We start from the raw sequence: 21,919 nt of genomic DNA, 5'->3' as shown, positions 1-21,919 counted from the left end.
TTTTTTTTCTTTCATCTGCACTTCCCTTCAGCAGAGTAATTTCTGATTTCAACTGAGAATGAGACTGGGCAAATCTGTGTGTTAGCATGGAGCCATGTGTTAGTCAAGTGATTCGTTCCAGAATCCAGCAATTTGAGGGGCTGAAATACGGCAGGGATCTCTGAAACAAACAGGGACCTTAATGTGGAATTTCACTTACTTGGTGGAGCGAGGCACTACCATATCAGAGAGGGATTCATAGGTCTTCTGCCACTGCACGTAGCTTGACCTTTGAGCAACACAAAACAAAGCACAGTAAATAAATACTATATACTAGCAAGCAAACGTGTTGATAAATATAGTTGATTAAGCTAAGGCCTTAGGGTAGAAGGGTTGGAGCTCTTCGTGCTGGGTTATGTGATTAAGATACATTAAGCCTCTCCTGTCCTTTCCTAGTCACAGGCTAGGGACATGCTTCCCTCAACGCCGCACCCTCAATCCTCACTTTGGGTCTTGGCATGAGGAAGGGCCCAGAGCAGGAAGCTGATGGTGGGAAGAAGGTGGCTTTTGGCACGCACTTCCAGGCTGCCACCGCGTGTCCCGTGCTCCAGGACCCCTGCGCAAGCTGCCCCGATCCACGGGAGGTGCGGTGCGTCTGCGGTGTGCAGTCCCGAGCTGATCCGGGGCCACGCAGCGAACACGGCAAGGGCCAGCACTGGGAGAAAGGGGTCCAGGGATGGTGAGAGTTTGGAAAGCGAGAAGTCTCGTTTACAGGGGAAATCTGAAGGAATGTGCATATAATAAACTCAACAAATTTACCTCGGATAGCATTTTGGAACATGGCCTTCACAGATAGAAAAGTGATGGTACTGTGTGTGTGTGTTGGCACAGGGCTATCCAGAGAGGAGAAGTTTTGTGTAGGCTTCTGAGAAGGACATCACGTAACTTCACAACTGACGGTGATGGCAGTCAATCTACATGGAGGCACTTACGAATACACAGCCAGCAGAGGCCTTCTGAGTTTGACAGGTCTAATTCCTTTTATAAAGTGGCTAAGCTCCGGTAAGAATCTGTTTTTCTCTTTTTTTTAACTCGTACTACTATTCCTGCCAGAAGGCTGTTAGAGAACCCACTCTGTAGCCATTAAAAACCTACGTCCCGATTCTGTCCTGCTCCGAGTTCAGAGCAGTCTTTGTCTCTATCCTTTGCGCCAGCACCACCCTTGGCAGCAGCTGTTCTCCCCTCTTTGCGAAGCCCCAGCCGCGGCACTGGTGAGCTGCCCCAGCCTGACCCAGTACCGCCTGGATCCGGTGCTTGGGCCTGAAACTCAATGCCACCCCGAGCGCGCGCGCGCGCACGCACTATTGCCTTACTTTGGCACCACGACGAGCAGCGTGATAAGATACTCGGAATTCAGAACAAAGTCTTCTTTATGCACAATGTCTGCTAGCGTTCGAGTCAGCAGATTTCCCCTGCGGCGAAGAAGGCAAAGAAAAAATAACATTAGCAGGAACCCCGCAGCAGCACACTGGAGGTATTGTGCTGTGGGTATGGTTGCTAATAGTATACGGGGGTGTAGGGTTGCTAACAGTGTACCGGAGTAGAAGGCGGCCAGAAAGGAGGTGCTTCTAAAATGGCCATTTAGTTATTTTTACTGCAAATAAAAAGCATAAAAAAGCAACTGATACTGATGGCAGAATATTGGTGACTAGCACTAGGCTAGTTTGTGCCCTTGATGTGAAATTACACTGTTCTGCTGCTGTAGTTTCTACAGTAAGGGTGTAGATGCTTGGGCAGTGCACACCTGGAGTTACCACCACGCTCCCAGGCACTGCTGCATGTTGCAGGAGGCACCTGCCTTCCCAAGGCTGCCGGGTGAGCTGCCCGTGCGACCGTGCTGCCGTTGAACCAAGCAACATCAGTATGGACCTAAGCCATCAGAGCAACGCTGGCATACCCAGGCTGCCGTGGACAAGCACACAGCGTTACCCCCAGCTGCAGGGCAGTGGGAGCAGCAGTCTCCTGCGCAGGTGGGGTCTGCAGGAGGGGGTCTCTTCGCAGTCTAAGGCCACTTGATCACATTAAGTCCCACTGCTGACGCACACCTAGGAAGCGCAGACAGCTGGGGCTGGCCAGGCATGGCTGCTAGGCACTAGGTGTGTACGGGAGGAGAGCTGCTGCGCTCTCTGTCATTGGGCAGGAGTGAAGAAGGACCTAAACCAGTAGTTTTTGGTTTGAGGTGTGCTGTGCCAGTCTAAGCATTAATTAACTGGCCAGTAACATCTTATTAGCTGTTTGTTCAACCCAAGCTAGCTGGCACTGGTAGACACCAGAGATGCCAGCAGTTAAAGGTGAATGGGATGGTGAAAGGAAGATAGGCCTGGACCACGAGGTCTCCGTCCTTCTCCCTCATCACCTTGCCAGAGGCCTGGCACTGTTCACATTCCCCACACAGAGCTTCTGCCTCTCTCCAGGTGCTTAAAGCTGACATGGAAGCTGGAGAGATGCTGCAGGAGCGGGCTGGGAATATGAATGGTGCCAAGAAAAGGGAAATGGGAGCTAATGTCCCCTCCTCCCTCCCACCCATGACTATCCACATGCATGCAGCCCAGGACAAATGTGTCTCCACCAAGCTGGAAGCACAGGCCAGTGGTGCTGGCTGGCAGTGATGAGGCATGGACACAGGACCTCAGCAAAGAGAGGGTGAGATGTGACTGTGATATGGCTCTGCTGACCCTCGTGGGCACTGCAGTCCCCATGCTGAGCAGATCTCCATGAGGGACAGCGTGTTTTTGACAAATTCATTCTGAACCACCACCTGGAAGTATTTTTTCTGTGGTTTCTGGTTGGGTTCTGTGGAGTTGATACCAGGCATGCTCATTTTAGCTCCACATTCAGAATCAAATTCCAGCCACCCTGGGGTTTGGTTTGAGCCCCTGTGAGAATCTGCCTTGGCTAAAGGCTGGTTTCCAGGCAGGTGGCCACCCCGGCTGGCTGCAGTGCTAGGAAGGTGAGGACCAACCTGTCCTGTGCCCAGAGCAAGGGGCCTGAGTAGGAGAGTGGCACATACGAGCATGTGTTGGGCGAGGGCTTGCACACCATGCTCTAAGTCACTTTCAATTTACTACTTACTGGAATTTACTAATCTGCCCAGTGATACCCTGGAAAAAAAATCCAGGTATCAGCACTGACAGAGGTAAAGACCATAAGCGGTTGAAGAGAGGAGAGAGAACATTTGGGAGGCCCTTGACAGGGCATTACCTGGACCAACAGAATGACACAAAGAAAAGAAAGATGTAAGTGGGATGCTGGTGAGGTGCAGGAACAGGCTAGACAGAGCTGTTTCCTACGGGAGCCCTGCAAATGCTGTTCAGAACACAGCAAACAGCTCTGCCTTGCAAAAGAATCTACGAGTTAACCCAGCTGATCTATTTTCTGACTCCCTGAAATCTCAATAGAACAGTGCAGTGCATTTGGTTTTGACTGTTGCCAAGACTGTCTGCTCACGCTGCCAGTAGAATCCTGTTAGGAACCGCAGTCTTCCTCTGAGCTGATTTTAAGACATACTGATCTCACCAGCTTCCCCCCCCCGCCCGTCTTCGCCCGGGTCTGTAGATGCTCAGCATGCCCCGAAGCCAGAAAAATGTGTTCCCAGCGGGACACACCCGGCCCACGGCACCGCAGTGGGTGTGGGCAGGCACTGTCCTCAGCTCGGCGCGCTCCCGATGCGAACAGGCGGGTGCGAGACTTACACCGTTTTTTTCTCCAGGCTTTGCAAATTTCCTTTGATGTTGTTGTACGCAGCTGATCGGGTCTTTAGGTCTGTTTCTATCTGAGTCACTTGCTAAAACCAAGTAAAAATAGTAAGTCAACCCGGTGCTTGAGGTGCTGTCCTCACCCCCCTCCTGCTATCCCTGTGCCTGGACTCAGCCCCTGGTACAAGCGCCCCGGCTGCGGCCGAGAGGGAGCTGGGTCAGAGCTGCCCTGCGGCAAAGGCCTCTGCAGAAAGCCGGAGTCAGTTCGCTGCCGCTCCGCGTGACAGCTGTGCCTAAGGAGCCAGTCATGGTGCCATTTGTCATCGATATTGAACATGAGGCCTTCCTGAATGGAGTGACAGGGTTAATAATTCATCCAGCCTGCAACGCGTTTGATTTCGTGTCAGGCCAACAATTTCACAAAAGAACTCCAAAATGGAGAATAATATGGCTGTATATAAAAACAATAAAATATTACAACGAAGGGGATTAAAATGCAGAAAGCACGTCAAGGTACTCTAGTAAATCTGATAAAGGGCCACATACTTACAGATTGGATAGGTTTAAGTATATGATTCATTACTATTACAGAAGAAATTAAAATACTATCAACGCCTCAGTGCAGAGTGTGTGCTTCTGAGCGTGTTCCTGCCCAAACCACAGGCAAAGCTCTCACTGACTGCCACGCAGGAGGGACCAAAAACTACCAACAGACATGCTTCCCCATGCTGACATCTTTGTACGATTTGATGCACGATTTACCTTTGCTAATGCTTCTGAGATATTCTTCAGCGGCTGCTTTATGGGATATTTGGCCATGTCCCACTCAAACCGTGTCAGGTAGCTGATCAGGTCAACTGAAAATACAAAGAGATGCATTAAAGCAGACAGTTTACCAGATGGCAGGTCAAAGTTTGGGTAGTAGTCCCCAGCTATAGCCTAGGTATAATTTTGATTAATATTAGCGATGGGTGTGAACCAGAAGCCCACCTCATAGAAATCCTCATAGAAATTTGATCTAGATCAAATCCACACAGGTCATATGCCCAACCTAATCACCTTTCTAAACATCTCCAGACTTAGAAATTGAACCAGAAATCTTTTCTGCATTACACCTAACAGTATAGAATAAGCATTACTGTAAAATTAGCTGTATCAGCAGGACACAGCAATGTGCAGCCGTTCCTCTTTACAGCAGAAACAGGTCCACGTAACCTCAGTTGTGATTATTGAAACATGTCTGAATTAAATCCCGGCAAGAGGTATCAGAAAAATACTTTATGCCCAGGACTAGCAGTAATACTCCAGACTGTTGAGGTATTAAGAGCATAGCTGATGTCACTTCAAGCTCACTAGAAATCAAGTCAAGCTCTCACTAGAAATCAAACCAATTCAGGTGCAATGGGGAATTCCTCACTGACTGCACACAGAGCTCCCCCTCTCACACAAAGCTACACAGTATTTCTCTAAATGGATAAATGTAGTCACAGCATGCAACAACAGCAAATCACAGCAAGGCCCTGTGCATGCAGCCCCCCAGAACAAGGCACCTTCGGACCTCGGGGAGCCATGGCTTCTTCCCAGAGTCAAGGGGAGATGACACATATGACACCCAGCTCCTAGAACAGGATCGCGCTGTTTCACTCTGTTCGAAGACCAAGGCTTCTTAACATCAGAAAACCTTAAGGCTTGGTACATTATGGTACCAAATAGTTCTCCTCTCACAGCTCATGAAATCAGAAAGCTCTTTGCCGGAATGCTGAGAGCCCTTAGGATGCCAAACACATATGCTCTTGGGCGACTTTATGGGGTGGGATAAAGTCACGCATCCTGCCATGACAAGCTGGGACTGTCCCCCAGCAGGCTAAGGAGGCTGGAGGAAGGCAGCAGGCAGGGTCTCAATGTCTAGAGAAAGAGGCCAGAGGCACTGTCACCTGCAAGGTGGGCTTCCTTCCAGACCAGGAGGGTAAACACAGAGGACATCTGGGAAGTTGCTCTGGGGAGATGAGGAGCAAAAGAAGCTCAAGGTGCCAAGTAAAAGGAGGGACATGCTGGGGCCGTTCAGTGCTCTTTGCTGCCTTGTCCAGAGAGTTAATTCAGTCCCACAGCGAGGTCTGAGCATAATTTCTTGAGGGCTGGACTTCCAGGGTGTGGGGAAAAGTATGAATCGAGATGCATGAGAAGGAATGTGAAAAGTTGTGTAATTGCCACACTACCAGGCTGAGGGTACTACCCTGTCTCGTGACACCGAACACCCTTGGCAGGAGAGCACTATCCTTTCCACAGACTCCTCTCACCCCACAACAGAGTCAGTTTACCCTATTAGATTTCTAAAGCATTGAAAGTCTTATGTTAGGAGGAAACAGGCTTCTTAGCACAGGATAAAATGCCTGGGAGGCAGAGAGCACTGGCATGACTGTGTTCTCCCCCTCTTTCTTTGAAAACCACAGCTCTGTAAACCTTCTCCACATCCAATGGACAGAAGTCATGAGGCAAATACCCAACCCTCCCTGCTAAGGTCTGATCGGGAATCAGCAAATCCTCCTGCACAGGGAGGGTGTGGGAAGGGGGCAGGACTGCAAAAGGCAGGGAGAGCTATCACACAGCTCCAGCGTGCGCAGCTCTACGGCAGTGCTTGTTCATGGTCACCAAGATTTCGTCCCACTGCCTCTCTTCCAAGCTTTCTTGCTTAGGCTTTGCTAAATTCAATGGGAATGAAACCTGCAAAGAGCATGGCTGTGCAGAGGAGCAGTGTATTCACAGGCTCTTCAAAGGCAGGCACTGACCCATATGTAGCTGAGGAGATATGGAAGTTCCCTGAAGACTGTCACGCGCCCTTTCTATCCCCGCATTCCTTGAATCTCAGCGGAATCCACGTTAGGCAAAGCGCAGCCTGAGTTCTCGGCCCATTTTACAAGTTCACTCTCCAGCAGTGCTCTGGCACCGGTGCAGTTCCGTTAAGCAGCCTGATCTTGGGGATGGCACAAACTGCTGTGAACACACTAGCAGAACTGAGCTTATAATGCCAAGCAGTCCAAGCAGTCCGTGCTGCTCCTGGAACAGGACCCCTCATTTATGGAACCTGTCAAGTCACTTCTAAAAGACTTCCCATAGCTGCCCGTCCAGCAGAGATGCTCGTACCTAATCCAACGCGCTCGCAGCTGCCCAGGAACCCCACAGCCTGAACCTCTCGTAACTCTTGATTTGCTCACCCAGCTCCAAGAGGCAATGTGAAATACTTTCCCTTCAAAACCATTAATTCTTCAAAATTATTATGCTTCCCATTTTGCTTTGTTTTGAGCTCATTACAAAGAATGGAGTTATTCCACCACTTACCAAATTTTAAAATTCACTTGGGTTTAACATTACTATAAATGGAACAGAATTCGGTCCAAATCTTTGGAGAAAAGCTTTACTTACATTTCATATTTTTTATTCTGTCATAAGCCAGAAAGCATTCCCTGCTGTTGTGATATACTAAAATTCCCCTTATTACACAAACACACGTTTTCCTTCTGCAAGAGAGACATCTCCATGTGGCTTCTTCCAGCTGTTGCTCACTGGAAAGTAGCGTGTGTGTTCACTTAAATAAAAGTGCCATATTTTCTGGTACTTTGCATTTTTCTTCACACAAATCTAACCAAACAACTGTTAGACACACAGCCACCACTTTCATCAGGCAGTGGACCAAACTGCTGTCAGGCATATATACAACTGAGCTAAAATCAGAAAACTTGTATAATTTAAAACACAGTTTGAGTTGGGATGGTCTAATAGTCTGAAACAGGACCACGCAGCAAGAAGTCGTGTCTTAAAATTTTGTTTCTGATTTCACCACTTCGAGGAAGTCTTCAACTTCAGGGTCCTTTTGCTAACGAGAAAGGGGAAGAGGGAGAATTTGTGCAGCAAAGTTGCTGCTGCTTATGTAGAATGATTCTGGAATGTATTAAGGAAATCCTCCTATACTAAAGCTGACTCATTTTTTTAAGATGCAGTCAATAATCTTGGAAAGGTTAATGTTTTAGTTTAATATGATTTGTTCGGATGACCAAATCCAATCAGATGATAGAAACTAGTAACAAATACAATTTCCACTCCCTTCTGTTGCAACACATGCAGAGTTGACAGGAAAGAAAAATGGTGTAAAAATAGGAAACAAAGGAAATAAGTGAAACCTGTTGTTTCTCAAGTCATAGGGATATCGTGATCGAGCTACGAGGCTGTTACTTGAGAAATCCATCGTAACCTGATCACTGTATCTCTACAACCAGACCAAGACTTGTCTCTAGCACTAATACACACCAATGCATGCTTGTAACACCACCGCAATCATCAATCCTCAACATACTTTTTAGACATTTCATTTTATCCTTTACCCCTGAAACACAAGAAGTGGGATTATTGTACCTGTCAAGCAGTTGCACTCATCAAATGTCAGTCTTATTTCATGCAAGAAGGACATCTCCAAATGAACTTCCTCCCCATCCTTTACTCGTACAGATCTGAAGAGCAACACTGCAGACACTCAAAGGGCGATGGAGTGTGCACTGTTAGTTTATTTATATGGCAGAGTTGCTCGACAACCCCGTCACTAGCAGGGGTAACACATCCACCTTCACTGTACTTTTCCAGGATAGCTGGGGAGAAATTTGCTCTGAAACGCACTCAGGGTCTAATGAAAGGTGCAGAGATCTAGGAGCCATCAGTTCCTAAATGTTCATTTTGTCCCCAGTGCAGGCTCCCTTTAGGGCTCTGAGTACCATACCAAAGGGTGAAAGTTAGCTCACGGAGGTTATAAAAACACCACATGGACTGCTTAGCGATGCTACAGGGGAGCACAGGGTAAGGTCATGGGCTCCCAGGAGAGCCCCTGCTGTCAGTGCCTGCTCTCCTCCTCTGCCATGCAGCTGCTGCCAGCCAGGGCAGGACACCACTGAAGGACATTTCCTCCTCACACGAGCAGCACGTGCACCACCTCCTACCAAGCAGGAGCAGCACATGTACCACCTCCCAACAAGCAGGAGCAGCACGTGTACCACCTCCTAACAAGCAGGAGTAGCAGGTGCAGGTCCTGCCAGCCCTGGGCACGGCCTCGTGAGTGCAGCCCTGGCTCCATGTTTCGGAGCTGTTGCCTCACATGTCCACCTGTGACGCCAGAAGTCCACAGTTAACCACGCGATCTATCCCAGCCCTGCAGGAGGGAAGGCAAACCACTAACAGATCACTGGCAGATGTCGTGCAGCCATGCAGAATGAGATTTAGCTGTGTGTAAGAGCTCAAGCCCATACAGGGCACAGAAAGGTGCTAGGTCACTTCAGGAGGGAGGAAGGATGTCTCCTGCTTTCCTCTTCGCAGCTCTGGTGTCAGAAACTAGCTCAGTACTAGACGCTGAACACTGTCCTGGAAGCCAAGTTGGCACTGGATAAAGCTGCTGCTTTCCCAGAAAAATGGGAGCAGGCTAGATGTGTTCTTAAACAATGTTGCTGATGGCTGTCCTTTCTAATGTGTGAGTGTTTCAATTCCACATGTTCATATTCTTAAGCAAATAAAGGCAGCATCAATGCATTAAAAAAACCCACATTCACAGCACCTACCTCCATTGGCCAGAAGATTTTCCTGGACTTTGTCTTTCGAGTCCTCCATAACTTCTCCTATGTACTGGGCTACTTTCTTTATTACACTTAGGCGTAAGAAGAGAAGCTTTGTTAGTGAAGAAACAAAGTGAATATAAAACAGTTGCTACAATGATCTGATAAACATGGAGATGCCCAAACAAAACACTTCTGAAGCAAGGCAGGTCAATTTGCATTTCAAATAATGATAAACAACCTATGGCATACTGCAGAACTAAATGCCTTCTTTTTAAATACATTGATGTCTGCAAACACATAGGTAATAGCATCTCCCCAGTGCTCTAGACTTCCAGAAGATCAAGATTCAGTCTTCTGTGTACTCATGACACTCATAGCAGAAACCAGAAGGCAAGAAACCCATATTTGAAACTCCAGAGATGATGGAGGAACAAGAGGCTGCACACAGGCTAATGCTGGCTGAAAATCTGTTCCATGGGATGCTAAATAAAGTCTTATGGCTTGCTGATACAAAGTTCTTACAAAGTACTCGGAGGAAAACAATAATGTTCTTTTGTTTCACAGGGAGAATTTCCTCCTTATACCTTTTCCTGAGGGGGTTCCTTCTCTCTTCTCATTAGCGTGATGGACAAGACACTCCTTTAACATCTGGAAGAACTAGATTCAAATCCTCCTTCTGCCCAATTCAGAGCCCTGAAATGAACAGAGCCCCTCCTGGAGAACATTGTCTCCACACAGTTACTTCATATTTGCTTATTTTAAAAAATGGATTCATCAAGTCCCCCCAGCAGTAGATCCCCCTGGATCAAAGTACCTATCTCACACAGGCCAAGAGCCTTTCTGGTTGTTCCAGTATCCTTCTGTACTCAGAAGTATTCACCAAATATGGCCTTCAGTTCCCTAACCATTACAGGTTGACTACACCTTATAAAAAACACTACAGCTAAAAAGTAACTGCCTGACCGTTAAATTGGCAGAGACACGAAGCAGACATAATCCCTGGCGTGGTGACAGGGGGTGGAGCAAAATGACAGGCTGCTTCTCTCTTGCTTTCCTTACAGAGGGGAGGCTACTATGGCTGCAGATGAGCTGGAGATTGAAAGGGCACCTGCAGTGTCTGGACAATGTGTCCTGTGATATCCTGTGGCCTTCAAGAGCTCAGGAAAGGGACTTCAGGCCAGGTACAGAACCAAGAGAGCATCAGAGAAAAGGATTTTCTTTGATGTGCTGCAAAGCAGATTTACAGGCCATTTAAAAGCAGTACTTCATGGAGGAAAAGATTCCCTGTATCTCCATTCCAGTGAAGGAACTCACAGTCCTTGGAAAGGTTTTCCAGTCTTGCGATAGGGAGGAAAAATCAGAGCTTGCTGATGCTGCCAAGCATGCAGTAGTCAGAATTCCTGCTGCTTGGGGTCATTCAGCTTGGAGAAGAGAAGACCTTCTTGCAGCATTTCAATATATAAAGGGGGTTTATAAGAAAGACGAAAAGAGACTTTCACCAGGGCCTCTAGTGACAGGACAAGGGGCAACAGTTTTAAACTGAAAGAGGATAGATTTAGGTTGGACATAAAGAAGAAATTCTTTACAATGAGGGTGGTGAGACACTGGAACAGGTTTCCCAGGGAGATGGTAGGTACCCCATCCCTGGAAACATTCAAGGTCAGGTTGGACAGGGCTCTGAGCAACCTGGTCTAGCGAAAGATATCCCTGCCCACAGCAAGACCTTTAAAGGTCCTTTCCAGCCCAAACCATTCTTCTCATGACCCTGAACAGGCACATTTCAGAGTGCCTGTAGGAGGAACCTACACCACTGTGCTCCGGTTCACATCCCCCTCTCAGGGCTGCTGCAGTTTGTCACCATCCGGCTGCAGCCGCCCAGGGACCTGGTGCCGGCTGAGCGCTGCTGGAGAACACGGCGTGTTGCCCACCCTGGGGCTGCGGGGAGGGTGCAGTGATCCACACAGCGGTTCCCTGACAGCTCTGACCTTGCCAAGCACTTCTGCGATTTTCAGCTTGTAGACACAGCTGGTTTTCAGCTCCTTCACGATGCCCAGGGAGCCCAAAGGAACTTGGAACAGGACAGGACTCCAGCCCAGCTGGTAACAACAGTACAGCAGGAGGCTAAGGATGTTATGGAGAAAGCAGCCAACTTCAAGTGTATAAACCAGTGGCTTTTCCAAGGGGCCTGAGCTGCTTTCATTGCTGTTGAGTGGAGCTGGGGGCTAACCTGATAGGTGGGAGACAGTTAGCTCTGTTCTCTCTCCATGGGCATAGGTGGTGGCACAGGTATGTGCTCTTGCGCGTCTGAGAGTCCTGGCTGCTCCCTCCCAGCCCATGCGCCCCAGGGTCCCTACAGCAAGATACGGCCAGAATGTGTGTACACACCAGGCCAGAGAAATGTTCTCCAGTCCTGGCTTAGTCTCTGCGCCTTGCCTGGCACCCTGTGAAATGCAGGCGGGATTCACTCACCCACTACATTCCCCATGCAAAGACAGAACTCGCACCCTGCGTACCACGGGTGTCTGAGGCAAGCGAGAGGAATCAGACCCCACAGGAGTCCCATCACATACAGTGACATCCAGCAGCGAGCAGGTTTCACATCCAACCCTTAAACCTCTGCCTTTAGACGAGATGAATGCCACCTTGAGCAAATATCATGCTCAAATGACGCGTTATAGAAGGGGAGGGTTTCAGCGAAACTGCCTCTAGAAGTAGTAATAAGAACCTGTAAGGAGAATAACTGTGTGGAGCCTGTTCGTAAGGCTTGGAAGACTCACATTTTGCTTCTGAAATTGCCGCACTGTCATTACTTTCATTACTTTCAGGGGAAAAAAACCCAAAAAAGTCTAACACTCTTTAAGCAACACTGTGTATTAAAGGGTGCTACCAGCGAGGCGGGGAGCAGAAGCCTTGCAACCCGAGGCCACTGCAGAACGCTCCACCGACCGAGGACGCCGGAGAACCCCCAGGTAAGAGCGACCAAGGGGATCGTCAGCTTGAGAGAGCTCCGTGCTACCACCCGGCGACATGGAAAAACACTCTGCCTCCCTGCATAAATAAATAATAAAAGTATGTGGAAACAACAGATCCTGCAAACTCTTGCCCCTTCTCTACTGTCCTGGCCGGAGGCAGCGCTGACAGGTTTGTGCTGCCTGGCTTTACTGGCAGTTGTGCTTATCTAGCAACAGTCCAGCAGGTAGCTGACTCAGAGGAGCAGGAACATAAATGCTCAGTTCATTTGAACAGGCTTGTAACCCTCTGGATGCCATTTACTTCAACAAAGTGACAGTGCTTGGCATTTTAACCCTTGAATCACGGTTTAGACTCAAAACCCTGGGCATTTATTTAATGCAAATTGCTCTTGTACATCCTTGTGGGACTTCATCTGCGTTGACTATTCTCTGCTATTACTCTAATGCATTTTTCTTATTTTTTGACACATTTTTCTTACTTGTAAATCTTGCAGATCCTTCTTGATTACCTAGCTGGATAGGCAAACAAGACGAATGGGAAGGGTCCTTACCTCAGCAGGTTACGGCAGAAGGGCCTCACCTACCCCTTAGCTTGGTGCCTACAGCACGTCATATGGTAAGAGTCATTACTGGCATTAAAGGGACAATTAGTGGCATCAAGCAGCATTCAGCTTGAACAAGGGGCTGTACCATGTTGCCAGGTTAAGACAAAGGTAACAGGAGGAGACAGTGAGCCTAGGGAGTTCATACTGACTTTTCACTTAAAATTCTCCGCTGTGGTCTTGCACAGATCCTACAGACAGCTTTTTGGAAGTCCTAATTTTTCACAAAGCTAGGAATTATTTAATCTATTGTGAAAATCAGTTCTGCATGATTTTTGGCAGCCCTCAAACCCAGATCGCACAGTTGCTTGCCTGTCTGCTGCCCTGACTAGAGACACCTTCCATCAGAAGAGATAGCAGGTACTGGCACCCTCTGGTCTCTCCTCAAATTTGCCCTGTTCCCACTTCATGAAGAATTTCTGCAGTATGACCCAGAGGCCTGAACGTGTTTACAATTAATTTGGGGCAGGTTTTTTGGCAGGGTCACAATAGAGGTTTTCTTGATGAATCAAGTTGTTCTGTCCTGCTAAAAATCCTGAAAAAAATAGACACCGTTTAGATTTAGGTAGCCCTATGAGGAGCAGGGAGTTGGACTCGATGATCATTATGGGTCCCTTCCAAATCAAGATATTCTGTGATTCTGTGATTCTAAAAAGATCAACGCTGTGTGCAACCCAGAGTGATCAAATGTGATCATCCTAACACAGCCCTGCTGTAGCACCAGTGGGGAAAAAAAAAATCCTACGGAGAAACATATTCTAGCAGACTTACTTTTACCCAAACAGCCCAGCACAGACATAAACAGTCTATATGAGTGTTTCTGTAAGTGTTTGCAATTGCCAGACAAAAATCTATGAAAGTATCAAGCATATTTAGACAAGCAAATCCTTATCAGTCCTGGCTGGGAGGAAAAAAGGCAAAAAGCCCCAGATCTAACACATGCCTCTGTGCCCAAGACCACAACTATATGTAAGGCATGCTTCCAAAGCAAAAAAGAAAGAAAAAAAAAAAATAGAACCAAGAAAACCCCCAACCCCCAGCAGCTTGTACTTTCATTTCCTCAACAACAAAGTCATACTTTGTGCCACGAAGTATCTTACAACCTGGCATTTTCTCAGCTTGCTGTACAATATTATTCTTTGTACACCCAGGTCAGTTTGGCCCAAAAGGCAATCTGGGCAATGATTAGCAAGCAGGTCACGTGCGTCTTTGCATAAGTAGGTTTGATACAACGTGAGTCAATATTCTGGCTTTCAAGGAGTTTAGAAGTCTGAGAGAGTGAGCTCTGGAGTTCATTCAGAACTTACTCCTAAGAACTCCTGTATCTGGTTGAAAAGGGGCAGAAGGCTCAAGAGACATATTCTGGGAAAATTACATCAAGGAGGGCTTCCTGTTCTCCAAATGCCATTTTATCAATTTAAGTTTCTGGATGGGGTGGGATGATGTTCTTTTAAAAAAAAAAAAACTTTCTTAGCTGTTTCCCTTTGAGCCACAGCTTCCCTAGCACTGCCACTCAAACAGATTGCTGTACAGACAAAACTACCACTGATTTAATTAATCCAAATTTAAAGAAATGGTCCTTTCTTTGCGATAACTCCATGATAACCCACACCAGGGTTAAACAAAGCCTATCCCCTTTAGTCCAGGTGTAGTCCGGGCTGAACTGAGTCAGACCGAGGTGAACACAAGGACACACCGTCCCACAAAAACAATGTCTGTGTCTCATTTGTAGGTAGTAAATAAGATCTATTTTACCTTTCAGCAAAGCTATCAAGTTTTCCCAACTCATCTGACAGACCAACAAGAGCATCCAGTGTCCCCACCTGTGCAAAAGATGAGAAGTAGGTGAAAGATGCACAAGTCTGTCTAAGGCTTCTGTTGGCAGAGTCCTAGGGACACCAACTTGTGTTGAGCACTCCTGAATTCGGTAGTTTGGTGGAACTTTATTTACTTAGCGGAAAATTGTAACAATTCCTTTATCCGAGACCTAGGGCATAAAAAGCCTTTCCGATAAAGGAAAAAATGTATGGGTAGTCTCAAGATGACACGTCAGTGTCTTCCTTCCTGTTTTCATTCCCATTATCATCAGGTAGCACAGACTGGTCTTTCACATGATAAAACAGTGACTAGAAGTGCACACAACATACATACAAACAAATCTGATGTATTGAGCGAGCCAAGGGAAGCAGCACTTATTCAGAAAGGAATCTCTGTTTGCGTTCTTTGCTGTTACCAAAGACTCAGGCTCTCACAAAGCCATTTTCTTCTAGACCAACATCTGCTTTTTGTATGACTCTGCCACAGTCATAACCCCATGTTTATGGTATTGCAATATACTGCCGAACCTTTTCTTGTAATGTTGCCAGCTCAACATTATGAAGGGTTGAGCTGAAGGAGGAGAAACAAATTTCACACAGAATGATTAGCAGAATATTAATGGTTGCATCTTCAGGTACTGCAGATGCTTTATTTCCTTTGACATTAGCAGACTCACACCAGCACCAGCTGGGTAAGGCCCACAGCTGGTAAAAATCATAGCAATCTCAGGTGCACATGCAAAAAGCAACATTCCCAGTGTGACAAATTCATGTGACAATGCGGTAGGTTATCACCCGAGAACAGGCCATGCTCCCCTTTTACTTGCATCCTTCTGTAATTGGGATAGCTCAAGTTATAACTGTTATCAGTCTTCTTGGATTAAAGCCAGATTCAGGACGCACTAAGAGTAGCTTCGTTAAGTGATGGGTGGTGGCAGATCTTATAAAACAAGGATTAAATAGTGCAAAGATACAAAAAAATCATGGATTAATACTCTTCCTATTTGTCTGATGAAATGAAGCTGGCTAGCTGAACATACACACACACCCACTTCCCAAGGACTGACGTCCATTATAGCACTATTTTGTCTCTCAGCAGTCTTACTGGCACGGTTCTAGATACTTAGCGTTAGCAATCAAGGATGTAAAATGCTGTGTGACTTTCATGACTGGGAGCAAGTGGTACACCGAATGCAACAGATTAGTTATTTAACTCATCTCACTCATCTTCACTCCTCACATATATATCCTTCCAATGTGAATGTCAGCTTCAAGCACCATGACTTCTTTTCTCTCTGATTAGTTTTCAGTTGACTGAACACAATTCAGTCCCCGACTGCAACCTTCTTCTACTCTCTGCATATTATCCCAAAAGATAAACCCCACATTTATCCCAAAAGTCTTTAGTCCTGGCTAACGCTGCTGTATCGTCCACACCCAAACCCTTTCCTCGCTTACCTTTAGGTCTGGAATATGGAATTTGCTGTTGCTGGACAGGTTGGATTTAGACGTCACCGTGTTCATTCTCTCCCATGCCTGCAGATTTGTTTTATCTCCCGGGGCAGAAATTAGCCAGAACTCCGACATGATCTAATATTTTCCCTTCGCTCCTGGTCACTGCAGAAACACAAAGCAGGTAAGCGGCCAAAGGAGCACCGCCAAAACCAGCCTCTTCCTTAAGAACAGAAAACGTTTGAACTGATGAACGATGTTTTTTCAGAAACACAAGGAGAGTGAGTCAGTCCTGCGTCTCAGGCTGAAACGGAACACGACCTTCTCCAGAGTGTCACGGAAAGTGCACGGAAGGAGTTCCTCCTTTCTCAGGGCTGCTCCGTCCAGTTTCCGAAGGAAGAAAGGGACTTTCCTCCACCCCTTTCCCAGCCCAGCCTGTTCCCGCCGCCTCGCCCTGCCAGCCCAGTCTCCACCACGGAGTCTGGGGACTCCGCTAAAGCGTCTGAACGCCCGTTGCGGATCTCTGGCTGGCAGACATCGCCTCTCGGATCTTCGGACGCTCGCAGGCGAAGCTGCAAAGGAGAGGTCAGAAGAGCTCTACTCAACCCGCAGCCTGCGAAAGATGCCACCGGGCTTTTCCTCCCAGGCGGGGTAGGGAGGGTGCGGTGCCGCTCCCCTGCCCGCGCCGCCCGCTGCGGGAGCCGGGGGCGGGGGGCCGGGCAGCGCCCGAGCCCACGGCAGAGAGAGACGCGGGTGGGTGCCGGGGGGCGAGGACGGGAGGGCTGAGGGAACCCTCCCAAAGCCCGTAGCAGCTCCGCCGCCTGCGTCTTTTCACCTTTTTACTGCCTTTTAAACCCGCAAAAATACCACAGAGGCTGTTTCTTTCCACCAGACACCGACTGCCCTTCGCCAGCCCGAAGGTTTGGCAATAAATAAAGAAACTGCCAGGAAACACTTGTTTCTGGGGCTTCCCTGGGTGCTTTATTTACCAAATCCTCCCGCGGCGCAGGAGCCGGCACGCTAGCCACGCTTCCTCCCCCGGCCATGCTTCTTCCTGGGCAAAATATAATCGTGGCTTTTAGTCCCTACTAAGTCTGGAGTTCGCCTCATGTCACTGTGAGTTTGCAGAAGATCTTGGGCACGTTTCGCAGCTCACGTGGAGCAATGTTCTGCGGGGTCTCCTAAACCAGCCAGGCTCCGAAGGGGACAAGAGTCCGAGGGCTTCGAGCGCCCGGCTGCGCGTGCCATCTCTGCCGGCGGAACCGAACCCCCTCGCTCGGAGGGCACGGTGCGTCCGGCTCTCGCTTGCCAGCCAAGCGCTCTGATCACTGAGGGGTCGTACAGCACTTAGCCAACCTCTCCTGTATCACTGGTGCTTTACTTTCTTCAAAAGACTGTGGCTTTTGCTCATGTTTCTGTGTAGCGAATGTAAATGAAACCTCACAAGAAATTAAACAGAAGGATGCTCTTGGTTTTTCACATGGTCTGTCCTAGACTGAGAGAGACTGAGCTGCCTGGGCCAGGCAGTTCTGGTCACGCACAGAAGCAGAGCTCTCTTCACCTCCAAGAACCTGGAAGGAAGACCCCTAACTGGTTTAAGTATCTCCAGCGCTAGGTAGAAGCAGCTGATGGAAGACCTCGTGCATCATAGGCTTGGACTTGGACTGTGCCATCTAAATCACGCTAACGTACATGCCAAGGTCTTAGGCTCTACATCTATAGAGTCTTTAGGTTAGCCAAGGATTCATCTCCCTTTGCTATCCATCACCATTTTTAATGATATATAGAAAAGCAACACATGTGTGGAGGAGGAGAGTCTCTACTGAAAGCTCTCCAGAAAAAGACACTGAGATTTGTAGCTGAAATAACCGCTCTGTGGGGGCTTTTTTGCTAGCTTGTTTTGGTTTATTCTTTTTCTGTTCTAGGCTAATTAAACATTCCGTGTTCATGGCTGTGATTATTCTAGTTCTTTTCAGTCACAGTGTCCCCTAGGGCACAGCAAAGGACATTGCAGAAGTTACACAAAAAACCTAACATAGCGATGCATGTGATGGCATTCACAGAAATAGTGATTATTGTCTAATCTTCCAACTTTTTGTTTCTTTAGACTCTACATTTTAATAATGAGAACAGAATTAGCTGATGTTTGGGTAGGTGCATCAGACATTTCTACTCACAGACGGGTGGTCTGAAAGGTAGAGTAAACTTCACCATGCAGGTAAGGCAGCTCTTCCCCATCTCAGCCCCAGTGCAGAGTTTGCACTGGATCCTTGCTACAGTCTCAAGTCACGGTAATACTTCCCATGATTCATTTTAGAAATGTTACATTCTCATAAGCTTCTTAAATTTAGAATTGTGCCAGTTGACACTAGTGCTAACAGACGAGAAATGCTACTTGCTGCAGTGACGCTAGCTGTCGGGGATGCGTCCGTACGCATGGATATCATAGCGAATAAGGTAAAATCCAGGCTGAAGGGTTGTCAGATTTCTGGATTCTACAATACATGTTATTTCCTTCCTAAATGTTTTTATTGCAGCAATGTCACTTTTCCATTTCTTATTTTTTCTTATAATCTGCTTTGTTTACTTTTATTAAAGTAGAAAATATTTTGCTACTTAACTTATTCTTTTAATAGAAAGTTATCAAGAAAACATGACGATAATGCCTAAGCAATGTCCTCTTGAATGTTTTCTGTTATCACATTTTCTGGTTTTACTGCGACTTTTTAATATTTTTTCCCCCCACGATACGCTTTTTGAGGCTGGATGAAGCAGCAGTGCAGGTGGAGGAAGGAAGGAGCACGCAGCACCACATGCCATGGGATACGGGGAGCGTGCTGCCCGCTCGGGGGGTAGCACAGCTACAACAGCCCACGCTCCCCTGCCATTTCCCTGGCGGGTCCTGCGCATTCTGCCGTGTGACCTCAAAGCTGTCTAATTCCCTCGTGATCGTCATGTGTCCTTCTGCTCCGTTTGATCTGTTGGTGCAGTGAAGCTTTCTGTGACTTTGTCTCTCTCTGTGCTTCAGTAGTTCTTCAGATGTCTCACCAAGGAGCAAAACTCAGCCTCCAAAGTCATTAAAAGCACTGAAATATCCTACCTGAAGTATCTCTCAAGGCAAATTTCTCTAACAGACAACCAAAATTAATTACCTAAACAATTATGACATTGATATTAATGGGAAAGCTTATGTTTTAAGCTTGCAAAACACTAACCACAGAGCTGTACTTCTCTATAAAATAATTTACACATCTGTTACAGGCATTAGGTGTTTAGTCTTGTAGTAATGTCGGGGTTTTTTCCCCTCTGCTTAGAAAGAATTTTTAAAAATCCTATTTCCTAGTCCTGTGAGTGTTTTAGTATTATTGTAGCAATGTATTTAAATTATAGTCTGAAATGTTTCAGTGAAGGAACTCTTAAATAACTTGACAACGGATAATAAAATATTATTTAAACGATAACATTTTTCTATGTGCTTTCAAGATTAGTGCACAAACTACTTCTTTAGCTGTGTATCTATTTCTTAATTATGTTAAAGAATATTGGAATATTGGTTATTCACTGTCTCTGTACTGTGAAGTGCAGCAGGACCTTCCTGATGAATTGCTTTTATACCTGAACATGAAATGTTATTTCAATGTGAATGCACCTGACAACTCATACTTAACATAATCACATGTCTGTACGTGCTGAAGGGGCACTGTCTGGTTATCATCAAAATCAGCAAAGGTTACATTTGGTTTGCTTATCACCACGTTGTTTCAGAACACCGCGTCTTGTCTGTTACCCGCTAATGCACACAGCAAATTCTGATGCTAGAAAAAGAAACAAAAAGCAAGCAAAATTATTTGCTTTTGGTTGAAAGCATCCTATTTGCAGTCAGTACACCTACCTGCTCATCTATATTTGTTCGAATGGAAAATCTGAAAGTATATCATTACTACACACAATAAAGATTCATTATATAGAGGAAGCAAAATGCACTTCTGCAAGATAATGATCCTGATTTAACTCTGTAGTAAGTACAGCAGGCAGATTTGGCTGTTCTTCAGTTATCTGGACTGAAATTTTAATAGTCCACATCCTAGTCGCTATTTTCCCCTTCAATTTTCTAAGAAGCCTTAAATGTATGACAGGCCAGGCTCAGATTTATCAACTTTGCTGGAGAACTGAATTTGACTGAAAAGAACAAAAAATCAATTGCAAGCAACTTGAAACAAAACGCTGTTTCCTGCTGTGCAGCCAGAACCTCTGGGTTCTACCCCTTGTCTTTTGCACTGTGTCAGTCAAATGCATCTGGAGAATGGGTGAGAGGGTCAGGAATCCTTGCACAGACTCACCTAAAGAAAGTCACATCATTCTCCAGTCTGTAAGAATCTCTAGAGTTTTATACCTCTAGGAATTCTTTGTGGGCTCAGTCCTTCTGACCCTGCCTGATGCCTTCTGAGGTGCCCTGGAGCATCCTGCCTGGCATTCAGCTACTTTTCCAGGATGACACTGGTCTTCTGCATATCTTGCTTCACACCAACCAACACCCTGCAGATGTCTGGGACTCCTTAGGGCACCCCAAATGGCACAAGACCTCTATGTGTGGGCAAGTGAATTCAGCCATAAATGTCTGTTAATAGCTAGTGGTGGTCTAAGTAATTAGACAGCAGAACCTAGAAATGATTGGGCTCAAGGGACATAGTAGCTACCGTGCCACATCGCTCTTCAGACTTTTGCTAGGGGTGAGATTCAGCTGCTGAGCTTCTGGTGCCACTTGAGATGTCCTTGCATGTCTTGTCTGGCCTCCAGCTCCTGTGGCAGAAGGGCATGGGTTTTCCACAGGTCCTGTGTCAGCCCCGTCTACGTGTCCTGGATACCGTACAGCATCTCAAATGCCACTAGACAACCTACATTTAAGCAAGAAAAGCCTTAGCTCTCCGAAATGGAAGCTTAGACATGCAGCACCCATGCAGACACCTATACTTAGGCGTGTTCATCTCCCATGTATCTCAGCAGTAACGCCCTCTGATATGAAACAGAATTAAGTCCTTTCTGGTCACAGTGTTGGTGCCACCATTGCTGAAGTACATCATCCAGGGTATCACAGAATCACAGAATGCTCTGGGTTGGAAGGGACCTTTAGAGGTCATCCAGCCCAACGCCCTGTGCAGTGAGCAGGGACATCTTCAACCAGACCAGGTTGCTCAGAGCCCTGTCCAACCTGGCCTTGAATGTTTCCAGGGATGGGAATTCCCCTACCTCTCTGGGCAACCTGTGCCAGTGTTTCACCACCCTCACGGTAAAAAATTTCTTCCCTGTATCCAGTCTAAACCTGCCCTCCCTTAGTGTAAACCTATTACTCCTGGAATGCCAGTTATGAGACCTATTTGAGACCGCTTCATGTTTGCATCTCACACTGCACTTACGTATCGTTGTGGGAAGTAATTTAGTTTTCGCTGTTTTCTGACGATGTATATTGACTGGATACACACTATTTTGACGCTTGCCGTTGCTCTTGCGTGGCAAAGCAGCAACGGTCTGGCTTTTGCCTGTCCGTACCTGCGTCTTTTTACGCCTGCCGGCAAGGTTCCGACGGACCAAACCCCGGGTTTACCGTTTCCCGCGGATAACGGAGAGGGGCTTGCCGCAGGGCGCCAGCCCCGACCCCCCTCACCAGCTCTGCAAGAGCAGCTCCCGCCTTCCCGCTGCGGACCGCGGCGGGCGGGCAGAGGCGACGCGAAGGCTCCACCACCCGCCGCCCGG

The 21,919-nt window shown here is 47.1% G+C and overlaps 1 protein-coding gene across 5 annotated transcripts in view; it reads right to left on the bottom strand.

Annotated features, from left to right (window-relative positions):
• The window catches only part of ATP6V1C2 (ATPase H+ transporting V1 subunit C2), a 25,317-nt gene extending 3,398 nt beyond the window's left edge, over positions 1-21,919 (bottom strand). For 2 of the 5 annotated variants that reach the window (XM_075414839.1, XM_075414843.1), the window contains exons 1-8: positions 21,716-21,919; positions 16,175-16,333; positions 14,655-14,722; positions 9,329-9,414; positions 4,497-4,591; positions 3,732-3,823; positions 1,353-1,451; positions 200-268 (exon numbers count right to left, since the gene is read on the bottom strand). In XM_075414839.1, coding sequence (XP_075270954.1) covers positions 200-268; positions 1,353-1,451; positions 3,732-3,823; positions 4,497-4,591; positions 9,329-9,414; positions 14,655-14,722; positions 16,175-16,303 — 638 coding nt within the window. In that variant the 5' untranslated portion in view covers positions 16,304-16,333; positions 21,716-21,919. Of the gene's footprint in view, positions 1-199; positions 269-1,352; positions 1,452-3,731; positions 3,824-4,496; positions 4,592-9,328; positions 9,415-14,654; positions 14,723-16,174; positions 16,334-16,489; positions 16,554-17,157; positions 17,223-20,865; positions 21,064-21,715 lie in introns of those variants that run through there. The other 3 variants (XM_075414840.1, XM_075414841.1, XM_075414842.1) reach the window with 3 other exon arrangements.

The sequence above is a fragment of the Opisthocomus hoazin genome, chromosome 2 (genome assembly GCF_030867145.1).
Source record: "Opisthocomus hoazin isolate bOpiHoa1 chromosome 2, bOpiHoa1.hap1, whole genome shotgun sequence".
Classification (NCBI taxonomy): Eukaryota; Metazoa; Chordata; class Aves; order Opisthocomiformes; family Opisthocomidae; genus Opisthocomus; species Opisthocomus hoazin.
Note: the sequence above shows the minus strand (reverse complement) of the source record. Positions and strands in the feature narration are given on the sequence as shown.